This window comes from Penicillium brevicompactum (genome assembly GCF_028827555.1).
Source record: "Penicillium brevicompactum strain IBT 35665 chromosome Unknown utg000004l_segment0_segment0, whole genome shotgun sequence".
Classification (NCBI taxonomy): Eukaryota; Fungi; Ascomycota; class Eurotiomycetes; order Eurotiales; family Aspergillaceae; genus Penicillium; species Penicillium brevicompactum.
In genome coordinates this window covers 630986-643131 of record NW_026623207.1, presented here as the reverse complement: position 1 = coordinate 643131, position 12146 = coordinate 630986, and the positions used below count along the sequence as shown (strand labels likewise).

The 12146-nt window shown below is 47.2% G+C and overlaps 2 protein-coding genes across 2 annotated transcripts; both read right to left on the bottom strand.

Moving 5' to 3' along the window:
- Positions 1–2646: 2646 nt before the first annotated feature.
- Positions 2647–4540, bottom strand: N7506_005730 (MFS transporter; the record flags this gene model as incomplete). The annotated part of the gene is made up of 2 exons (XM_056955023.1): positions 2647–4098; positions 4175–4540. 2 exons carry the CDS (start codon positions 4538–4540, stop codon positions 2647–2649), a joined length of 1818 nt encoding a protein of 605 aa, XP_056812000.1.
- A 3802-nt stretch (positions 4541–8342) lies between these two features.
- Positions 8343–11977, bottom strand: N7506_005729 (uncharacterized protein; the record flags this gene model as incomplete). Its single annotated transcript, XM_056955022.1, has 4 exons — positions 8343–9521; positions 9619–10217; positions 10279–10914; positions 10993–11977. The coding sequence occupies 4 exons, from the start codon at positions 11975–11977 to the stop codon at positions 8343–8345; spliced, it is 3399 nt and encodes a 1132-aa protein (XP_056811999.1).
- Between the last annotated feature and the right edge of the window lie 169 nt (positions 11978–12146).

Below are 12146 nucleotides of genomic sequence, written 5' to 3'. Positions count from 1 at the left end.
ACGGAAAGAGGCACCGGATTCAAAGTCTGCAGTAGTATGTGCTGTGTTTATTGATCGCTTGTTATTGTTATCACAGATTGATCGTACTTTATATGTACGCCTAGTATGACTTTGAATACCAACGAGAGAGTAGATGAGAGATCAGCCCCGTCAACCAGATCAGTGATAACTTGACCACCCAACCACCTAACTCATGGGTCGACCGGGCTTGAGTCCAGCCTTGAAGTTGAACATAGTATTTAACTTGAGTAACAGGCTCAAATCCAGTTAACACATCACGCCACTGAAGACACAATGGACTTAAATCCGCTCAGTGTGTCTGTATGTTCAGAGCGGGAACTAATCTCCAATTCTACTAACTTTAGGCTAAATTCGAGTAGCAGACGTGCCCAGGTATACGAGTGAATAAAATACTGGGAGAAAAGAAGAGGAATGAGGGAGAAAAAGAGAGGTTTCTTAATCTACGCTAAAGTGATTCACTGCCGAGCTGGGCAGCCCAGAACACATAGTAAAAGCAATACCTTGCAACATGATATTTCAAAAAAAAAAAATCAACGTTCTTGTTTAGTTTCATCACTCGCTCATCGTAATCGATAAGCATCTTTAGTGTAATGTATCAACTTTGAATAAATCAGGAAACTTGGAACTTGCATTGTTACGGTATTGAAAAATATATCGCAGAGCTCCAAAACACATGTATCTCCCGCGGTCACCTGTATACATCAATCTCAAAAATTATCTTAAGCTCCGACAAGGGGCTTGATAGCAAAGATATCTACGATAGAGCGTAGCGAATAGCAATAGATCGATTTGCTGAAACAAAACAGGACGAGGAAAAGGAAGGAAGAGAAGAGAGAGAGAGAGCGAGCTATCTATGTCCTGTCCACCGGGTCACCTGACCACCCAACAGGGCTAAAGACCACATAGGAAGCACTCGGTTATAAGGAAAAACTCATAGAGACAACCTTGGAACCGTTGTGGAAATATCATGTTGTAATTCATCGCCTTCACTATGTGTTCTGGGCTGCGCAGCTTGGTAGCGAATTACGTTATCTAATCTGTGGAAAGCTCCGGGGCCTAAAGAACCGGGTACCCAAGGCTCCGACATGTATACTGGTATACTCAAATTAACCAGAGTCTCAACATGTGGGCGTCGCTTCTATATTGTAGGCTTGTAAATTCGCGGATCCAAAAAATGACGATAAAACAGGGAAGTAGAATAATGGATAGATTGTGGGAGACCACCTCGGGGGCAGAAATAGAAAAGGAGAAAGGAAGCAAAGCTCTGGGTCTACGTGTATCAATCTACCGGGAGCCCGACAAACCGATCACCCACGGGTGCCGACCAAAGGGAGCAACGTATATGGAAACCTAATCATTATGCACCGATAGAGCTATTATTACGAAAATAAAAAGTTGGGTTGAAACCAAAATCTACTTCCCATGCTGTACATATGTTAGATAAAAATTGATCCCAAGGTTTCGCTCGATCTCCAGGGAAGACCGGAGCAATCGTCAGATACTTTTCTCGGGGAAGGGCAGATACGACCCTTTACCTTGAGACAACTTCATCAGCACAAATTTTATCTGTATACATAGCTCTTGCGATACAAGTCATTCATAGAGAAAAAATACATTCAACCGGACACGATATGATTAGTGCATTGGGAATGTAGAACTGGGCAGCTAATCAAGATTGAACTGCCGACCCTGCGCTTAGTTGCTTTGCTTTGCAGCTCCGTGCGGATAGATTTCCCACTCGCACCCAGAATCTTTCTATGGCCTCAAGATGTCGCTGATGATTATCCAAGATGGAAATTATTAATTGAAGATGGTTTCTCTCGTCATGGAGAGTTTGAATTTGGCGTTCTATCTCCGCTCGAGAACGCATACTAGCAAAGTAATTGCTGCAACAATAGGAGTGATCATGGTGCTACTTATAGTTGAATTTCGATCATCATTTGTATCTCATTTGGCTTATATTTGGCTTCAATCTCGTCGGAGTGGGGGGTCAGGTGACAGTGGTGGTTGACAGGCCGGACTAGATAGCTGGCTCTCTCGCGCTCTCTCCTCTTCTTATTCCTTGTCCATTTTCGGTTCTACAAAATTGAATATACTGCTTCAGTGATTCGCCTTATGGTAACCCTGCCCTGTTAGAAAACCTCAATCGTAACATCGACGTAGACCAATAAGCCGCCGCTAGAAAAGCTCATCTGAGCATTTTTTATGGTCTCGGGATTTTAGTAAAATTTTACGAATTCTGACTATATTTTCTTCATCTGACAGTGGTGGTGGTGGTGTGGATGTATTTGGTCGCGGGTACCAACAGTATATGATTGAAAATGACACACTGAATACATGAAATGGGTGTCATTCAATATCCAAGCCCTCTCCAATTCGGGATACGCACAGCGTTGGGATCCCACCTTAGCCCCAGTCAGAGGCTGACTCTATCAGCCAGTACATCTATCCAATGTGAGCTAAGCTTAATTGCCAATCAAATTTTATATGCCCATGTAAACCGGTATCTCCCTTTTTGGGGTGCAATGTGAGAGGGCAATATGAACTATGTATAATTGAAGTCAAAGCTTTTCATAATGCGACTTCAAGAGCTAGATAGGGGGGCCAAAAGAAATGCCCAGCAGCTTAATGTTTGAAGGATTCGCATGTGTTGACGCGGTCAATATTATAAGGATTTCCCTCATAGGTCACAGAGCGATACAGCGAGCAAACTGTGTGAGTCGACGTAGCCGACGGAGCGTGGCTACGGATTCTCTGAGGTGGAATCGCATTGACCTTGTCTTCAAACTCACTAGACAGCGAGCTCTCGGCACCAGGAGCCTCAATGCAATTGTAGTTGACTTTCGCGTCCTCAACGGGCTCTGCAATTGATTGTTCTTGTATCTTACGCATGAAGGCATCAGACTGCGCAGCGAACCTGCAGCGCGTACGAATGACCGGACCGAATTTGTAGAAGAGGAAGGGGAATGGCACGCAGAAAAGAGCCAGGAAAGCGGGAATGCTGGATGCCCAGTGGATGCCGAGGCTTTCGTACATATAAGTGGTAAATAAGGGGAAGGCGGCACCAAATAGGGAGCGGATAACGGAGTTGGCGGCCAAGACGGAGGCGGCGAAGATGGTGTAGGCGTCGATGAGATAGTTCATGATGCTGAGGAAGACCAGGACCATTCCGAAACCGAATGGGACACCGGCTGCGATACTGACCATGAAGTGGATGGAGGTAGAGTTTGTCCAGGCAAACCAGAACAGGCCGATCGGGATGGTGGCAGATGCAAGGAGGCAGGGTGGAAGACGGGCTTCGGGCGGCGCGAAGCCATTGTGGGCTTCAGAGGTCTTGATGTAGCGTGTGTTGTCCCAGAGCGAGTATGCTACGGCTGCTAGCATACCGACCATAATACCGAGGAAGGCCAGACCACCGAAGCCCTGACTCCAGCTACGATGCTCCTGGTAGACGATGGGAAAAGCGGCAAACATCATGTACAGGGTACCGTAAACGACAGCCATGTAGAAAGACAACAGGAACACAATAGGCTCGCAGAACAACAGGATCCAAGGACGGGAGAGTGAGACCATGAATGAGCTCTTAAGACAAACCTTGCCCTGGTCAATTTCGGTCTTGCTGCGATAAATCTTACCTGTTAGCCTGGACAGCTTCTCTGCACGACGGCGGAGAAGCACGGGTGCATAAGTCTCGGGAATGACCAGCGAGCCAATCACCCAGACAGCGCCAGAGAGCGCCGCAAGAAATCCCATCACCCACTGCCAGCCGCCATTGCTCATACCGATGAAACCACCGGCAATGGGACCGATCACAGGGCCGAGAAAGGGGGCACCGGCAAACAGACTCATGGCAACACCGCGCTGCTTGGCGGGGAACATATCGGCGATGACGCCACCGGCATTGGTCAGAGGCGAGGATCCGAACGAGCCAGCGAAGAATCGGAGAATAATCAGAGTCCAGACATTCTTGGAGCCCGCGACACCGGCATTGAAAGCTGTGAGACCGGCGTAGGTGATGATGAACAGGATCTGACGACCAAAGAGCTCACTCAGTGGGGCCCAAAGCAAGGGCCCAATCTATTCGCCAGGTTTAGTTTTTCTAAAACCCTCAAAAAACACTACGCGGAGTCAAACGCGGAGATCAGGAACGTACCGCGAAACCCATAACAAACAGTGAAACCCCGAGGGTAGCAAGTTCCTGCCCGATGTCGAAGTCGGCCATGATTTCCTGAATACCACCGGTGTAGGCGGAGGAAACCAAGGAAACCGCCAAAGTTGCAGTTGCTACCACCATGGTCAAGGTCCATTTCTTTACACCACTGAAGTTCATGGGGTTTCGGGGGTCATCCGCAATCCAAGTCACCACAAATGGGTCCTCATCCGTTCCTGAGCCGGGGTATGGGTAGTCGAGGATTTGTTGTGTGACAACACCCTGGTCAAATATCATGCGCCAATGTGGGATTTTTGTCGGAGTAGAGAGTTCGATCTTCTCTGAGGCATGAGGGCTTGTGTCTGCCATGATGCGCGGATTGGGAATTGGAGAGACTTGGGAGCGCAACCTGAGATGGGGGGCAAATAGGTGTACAGAGCAACGAAACGCTTATTTGAGCTGAATAAGTTGAAAATGATTAGATGCGAGTCATGGCAAGTACAGGGCCTCCTTATTATAAGGTACTTCCCATGGGATTGTGGCACATACGAAAAGTTTTTTCACCTACATAACTCTTGTGAGATAAATCTATATAGACAAAATTCTAATGAATGTGAGAAGTAGGCTAGTTGATCTTACGTTATATGTACGTCCTTTAAATACACACTCTCCATGATATGATTCTCAGCACTGCCTTGAACTTCATCTTGCATGTCGAACAAACCATCAAGTCTCTTTTAAACTCTCCTAACATGGCACGCCAATCATACAGAAGAGGTCTCTATATGCAGTATCTCTTCCAAGATGGAATAAAGCCAGGTGCAGATACCAACTCTGATAAACCTGAATTGGTATTTGTGGGTGCGCTCTAACAGAGTCGGATGACCGCCGTAGGCTAAGCTCCCTCTCATCTCTTAGTTCTTTTGATTTGATAATCAGAATCCACTTTATATTGGCGCTTCTTGCTTCTCTAAGTGGCCTCCTTTCTGAGGATTTGAAATACTAGTTAAACAATGTACTGGGAGAACTACGCCCGCGGGTCTACTGGTGCGATCAGTGATTTGCCAGGCGGTGAATGGATTCTGGGCCCAAGACCAAAACGAGTGCAGTTTGTGCGTATATGGAATACTTCCGTTATTGTTGCTGCCTCAATTCCCTCTCCTTGATGTTATTATTGTGTTTTCAGCTGTCATCTTGCTAACTATTGTATTGAGTTCACACAATGAAGCCATTTCCCCCCTCCCTTTGAACTGGGCTTCCCGATTTTCCTCCCATTTTTGGCATCCCTTGCTTGTACGTGGCTGAATCGACACGTGTGTCTGAAATTGCAGGGGAAAAAGCCCCTCTGCACCATTTATAAATATCCCCTATATTGTAATTGTCAAAATGGGGAATCAATCATTATTCTTCCCTCAATTTACGGCATTCGTGATTATCACTGAATACACCTTGCTCACTCTGCTCACTCTGCTCATTCCTTGAAATCTCTATCACCGATACCAACCTGCCTGCGATGCCACCCACACTGCCATCGCGCTCTTCTCTTTAGCAGTATACTTATCACATGTAGATCACGTGCCCAATCCTTTCAAAGCCACACATAGGCTTTTGACAGAGTGCACGCTCTGAACAAAAAGGGTCAAAGTTATACATAATCAGTTGTAGGATAAGACTGGCGCTCAGAAAGAGCAATAATCAGAATGGTGGATCCCAGCCCCTTTGTCGACAGGTGCCAAATATGAACCAAAAAGTGACACTTCAATCATAATTGGATTGCCTAAGTATCTTCCTGTAATAGCTCCATGAGATGTTATGATCAAATCTGTATTTACACTCTCTCAAAGGTTTTGGTCCAATCCAACCACCCGTGGATTTCCTGCCCTGAGGTAGAGCAAGATTGTCACTTCTTGCTTTGAAGCCCAAAGGCATATCCCATATTGCTCACCACCGGATTCAACAAAACGTGTGACAAGTGGACTAAAAAGGGAGTTGTGAGCTTGTGCTTCTTTGTACGATGAATCAGAATAAGCCGCTCCCTGCTTTACCGTTGCTAGAGTACTGCGGCGGAAAGGACTTACCACAGGGTTTAAACAAACGACAAGAATCGTTACACAGAGAAATTATCGCCTGGTTCCCACCGCGGATTCCAAAGACGGAATTTAATTGCCTAGATGAGGATAAGAACAATTCTCAGTCGGCTCCGGCACAGAGAGAGAAGTGGGTCTCTCTGCCTCTCAATTTCGAGAAAAGAAAACAGTGGAGAAAGCAGCAAATTTACAGCCGTCCAGAGTCTGCCCTAGGCATTTCAACAACCCAAAGGCTGAAGATCTCAACAACCCAAAGCCTAAAAGATTCCCCTGATGTAGGGAGCCTACTCGAGCTGGTTGAACTCCACCCAGAACTGCAGAGGGATTTCGAATTGAATGGATTGCCTCTGATACAGAGAGCTCTTAAGAGGTCTGTACCAGAGCAATGGGAACTCCGGGAGATGAGCATCAACAGTGGTATCCCTGGGACAAAAGCATACTACGAATCATTAGGACGTGCGCCAGATGACTGTACTCATTTGGGCTGGGGTGTTGATTCTTATCTCCGACACTACGCAGAAGAGATGACAGTCTGTGCGCAATTGACAGGTCTTATAAGAGAGCGATGCGCCGGTAGGACCCACACTGAACAAGATGTGCTCGAAGCGATGAGGAGACTAGGCGGCCCACGTTGGGCATCCGTACATAGGGCCTTTTGGCGCGTTTGGACGTTTTGCCGGATCTTCGGCTGTGGGAAGGAATGTGAAGAAGATGCTCGAGGCCAGCAACGATGGTTGTGTGGCTTTGTTGGTGCAAAAGACTTGGTTGCTGCAACATTCACACCAACGGACGATACCAGCGAGCTTCTCTGTCTACCCCCTGACCCATTCGGATATGGAAACGGCTCGGGGCTATCTATAACAGAAATACAAGATATGGCAGCTATTTGGACTTTCTTGGAGGATCTCTTGCGTGCCCACCTTGGCCCCCCACCTGTAGACTGGAGCTGGCAACCAGAGCATGAAGGTGAGCCATTATGACAACCCGGCGGTGAACCCAGGAGTAATTGATTCTAACATTGATCAGTTGAGTGGGTGTATTACATTTTGACTCTTGGTCTGGGAGCCGTGAGCTATCTGCTCAGGCAGTCACTGCCATTTGAACGTGCCGCCGAGTTAGGATGGACTTTGCGAGGAGCATATTCGCCAAAAAGAACTCGCAGGCCGTTTTTGATTGCCGCCTGCGAGGCACGCCTGCACGATTTTAGGTCTCAAGGTTCAAGAAGCTAATGTTAGCAGCTAGTCCCTGTGATGCTACATTGCCTTTGGTATATCCAACACCAGCAGCAGTAGCCAGATCAAATAACCTTACACAAGGTTGGTTACCGTTATCTGAAATTGCGATCATGACATTATTATGCTCATAGCAGACTGCTTGTCTCTCTGATATGAGATGAGGTGACCGCCAAGGTAGATATATAGCCTTCTCTCTGTGTGTGTGTTTGTTATAGTAAGAGCTCAGTACCCAGATATACCAACCACTGGGCCCAAAGGCGCAATGACTGAACGTGACATTCCGTCATCCCTGGACCACTAAATGTACCAATATCAACTAACGCACAGTGCAGTTGCACACTTACAGTAACGACCGCTTTCGCCTTCCATGTCGGACAACGCAGAGTAGCTTTTTCAAACCCTAGTCACATGAGTTGCTAAGCCGTATTTGGTTAATCTCGTATTGAACCATCCGTCACAAGGCCGAACGGTATAATACAAAACGAAGAAAAAGCGAAGTATTGTAAATGCCAATTTACTATTACAGCTCTGAGTGACAATACCACACTCACCATCACGTCATTGCAACCCTCGCATAATCGTCCTGTTCTACCGAAAGCTCTCTCGAGAGCTTGATCTCTAGAAACTAATATACATATGATAGCAAAATAGCTACAGACTCATTGAATAAAAAAAAAAAAAAAGACGGGGGCGATGCGCAGTTAGCATTGAAGCATTAATACATGCAATTGATGAGCAGGTCGGATTTACCCTAGCACTTTACAAGGAATCATTTGCAAAAGATATTACAAAGGATGATTAGGCTCTATTTTCCGTCTGCGATGGTTAATGCGTTCAACTTCTCCACTTTCAGAGCTCACTGGTACATCTCTTCTGCCTCTTTCCCAGCTTTCCTTGATTTTTGTAGAGAAGGCCGAGGATGTTCATTGTACTCAGAGTAGACGGATGGTCTGGACCGAGGGCCTTCTCATAGCCAGCCAGTGCTCGCTGGCACATTTCTTCTGCCTCTTTCAGCTTCCCTTGATCAGAGTAGAGAAGGCCAAGGTTGTTCACTGTACTCAAGGTAGACGGATGATCTGGACCGAGGGCCTTCTGCTTGCCTGATAGTGCTCGCTGGTACATCCCTTCTGCCTCTTTCAGCTTCCCTTGATTTTTGTAGAGAAGGCCAAGGTTGTTAACTGTACCCAGAGTGGACGTATGATCTGGACCGAGAGCCTTCTCCTTGCCTGCTAGTGCTCGCTGGCACATCTCTTCTGCCTCTTTCAGCTTCCCTTGGTCAGAATAGAGACTGCCAAGGTTGTTGACTGTATCCAGAGTGGACGTATGATCTGGACCGAGGGCCTTCTCCTTGCCTACCAGTGCACGCTGGTACATCTCTTCTGCCTCCTTCAGCTTCCCTTGATCGGAGTAGAGAAGGCCAAGGTTGTTCACTGTAGTCAGAGTAGACGGATGGTCTGGACCGAGGGCCTTCTCATAGCCTGGCAGTGCTCGCTGGTACATCTCTTTTGCCTCTTTCAGCTTCCCTTGATTTTGGTAGAGAAGACCAAGGTTGTTCATTGTACTCAGAGTAGACGGATGATCTAGACCGAGAGCTTTCTCCGTGCCTGCTAGTGCTCGCTGGTACATCTCTTTTGCCTCTTTCAGCTTCCCTTGATCAGAGTAGAGATTGCCAAGGTTGTTGACTGTATTCAGAGTGGACATATGATCTGGACCGAGGGCCTTCTCATAGCCAGCCAGCGCTCGCTGGTACATCTCTTCTGCCTCTTTCAGTTTACCTTGTTTGGAGTGGAGAACACCAAGGTTATTGACTGTATCGAGGGTAGATGTATGATCTGGGCCAACGGCTTTCTCATAGCCAGCCAGTGCTCGCTGGTACATCTCTTTTGCCTCTTTCAGCTTCCCTTGATCAGAGTAGAGAAGGCCAAGGTTGTTCACTGTACTCAAAGTAGACGTATGATCTGGACCGAGAGCCTTCTTGTTGCCTGCCAGTGCTCGCTGGTACATCTCTTCTGCCTCCTGCAGCTTGCACTGATCACAGCTTGCACTGATCAGAGTAAAGATCCGCGATACCATGGAATGCCCTCCATAACCCAATATTGTCATCTGACCAATCTAGATGACAAACATAATTGGCGTGTGGAAGAAGTCGTTGCTGAAGCTCGAAATAATTCCTATCACTTGCACTCGGCACAGAGTATCCAACAGATATCAGTGCCAGTTCATTAAGCTGCATCCAATTCACATGTTTGTTTGTGTTGGAAATGTGAAGGCACCAATCCTGTACCACTGGATGCATCGCATAGCTCCCTTCTTGTTGCTTACTCTCAAGAAGAGAGAATCCGATGAGAGACCTCATACAAATTTTGAACGCGAGTCCGCTTGATATGGCCTTTTTGAGCCAGTCCGGGGCGTTTGAGCTGTGACGGCCACTCTCCACTAACTCGTACCAGATATCACGGTTATCAAAATGGGCAAGTAGCAATAGGAGGTCTGCTGCACTTGGGTCACGCTTCTGGATCTCAAGATATGAGATCATCCATGTTTGCAGCATATTGCCTTGCTGGTACTGGCGTCCAGAACTTGATTGGAGCTGTAGGTCAGACCAAGATTCCCGGTAGAACTCCAAGTACTCAGTGATGCTGGTTCCAGTTTCACGCATAAACGCCCCGGCGATAACAATGGCTAAAGGCAGTCCATCCAGACGATTGGCAAGGGTAAGGACATCTATACATGTTAGCATAAGGTGTAATATTTTATAACATCTATTCAATAGGTGCCATATTACCGGGATTGCTGTCATCCTTGCTACTGGTGCTTCTTGCTGATTGACCAATGCTTTGCAGGAGTAGTTGAATTGAGTTACGACAGTCAAGCCTGGGGACCGGGAACGACTCCCCTAGCTCAGTCAGCCTCTGAAGTCGAGAAGTGATCAGGATGGAACCATGATCTGCCTTGGGGAAAAATTCCTCAATGTCATATCCATCAATAGCAGGGCTGTGAGAGGGGGAATATTGATCGATGTTATCAAAAATAATCAGCCAGCGTGAATTGCCATTCAACGCTAGCCACTGTAACATATGCTTGGCTCGTTGCTTCACTTCTCTGTCATTAGTCGCCTCACTATCCCAACCCTGTCCCGGCAACCGGTTCAAAGCAGAGCTCAACGATTGCAAGAGCGCATCTCGATCTTTGCCACTTAGCCAGAAGATCGCCGTAAACTGATCTTTATGATTTCGCGCGAAGCGAATCGCTAGCTGCGTCTTTCCCATACCGCCAAGCCCGTGAAGAATTGCAACTTTCCGTGATGGTGAATCTGTCGGTTGTAAAAATTGCCACAGATTGTCTAGCTCGTCTTGCCGTCCAACGAAGTTTCCAATCACAGGCACTGCGGTAAGGTCTAGAGGAATTTTGAGGTGGTCGACTACACTCATCAAACTTTAATTAGTCATGCATTCGAACTAGGCAAGGAGTAAAACAAGTTAAACATAGAATATCTCACCAGAGTCTGCTAGAGTATCTCGCGCAGTTGGAGTAGTGTTTATCTGATCGGTCGGAACCAGCAAGACAAGTTCTTTGGCATAGGCTGCTGCCACCGCTGCTGCATATCCTTGCCATTCCTTGTTTTTATGCGAGTCAGCATAGTCACAGATACCCCGAATAACTAGACATGGAAAATCATTCATGAGCCCTGCAGCTTCCATTTCGACACAAAGAACCCTTAGGTCTCGAGCTAGCTCGTCCCGCCGCCTGCCATCTTTCACCACCTGATTTGCGGATGCAATCAGTCCATAGTGTATCACTGGTTCTTTATAATCTCGTGGAAGCCGCAGTACCAGCTTGAATGGATCACAATCGATACATGTACCAGATCCTTCATGGTTGTATTCTGATTGATAAAGACAGTCCGCTTGAGTGGGCCGTGTAAAATTTGCAGCTCTGCGTGGAGGCATTTTGGCTTGAATTTCTGAGATAAATTCAAGAACCCGACTTTCTTCTGTTAAGTGGTGGGCTTGGAGTGTAGTGAGAGCAGTCAGAAGGACCTTGGGCGGCCTGTTCAGCATCCCTGTCCGCTCGAATCGACCGTCGCTCAACGCTTTACCGAGATCATATTGGAGCACGCCTCCAGACGTGTCCGCTGGCTGGCTCACCACGATGTCACCTAGTCGAATGTCTGCGCTGCTGCTTGGTACACCTCCACCAATACCAACCATCAGGCCAAATCGGATAGAGTGGAAGCTAGATAGCAACTGCATCGCTACCGTTGCAGCTGATACAATACCATATGCGCCACCTGGTAGGCAGGCAAGAACAATGTTGTGTTCCCCGATATTGCCAAGGATATAATTGTTTTGATCGTTTGATGGACTCGGCAGGCTGGGATGGATTGCGTCTAACATCAGTTTCGCAGCCGCCATCTCCAGCGGCAGGGCGCATACCCATCCGACCGTGTAATCGTCATGAGATAGGGTGGTCCTGACAGCCATGTTGGGTGAGATAATGATAATATCACGTGATACTAAAAGATGGATTTCTCATGAGGGTTTTCAATGTCTATAATCACATCACCACGAAAACTTAGTCCTGGAAGGAATGCCAAAGTCGGGAGCAGCGGGGTTGGAAAGTGAGGCTGAAGCATCATCGTCTCACAGCCAA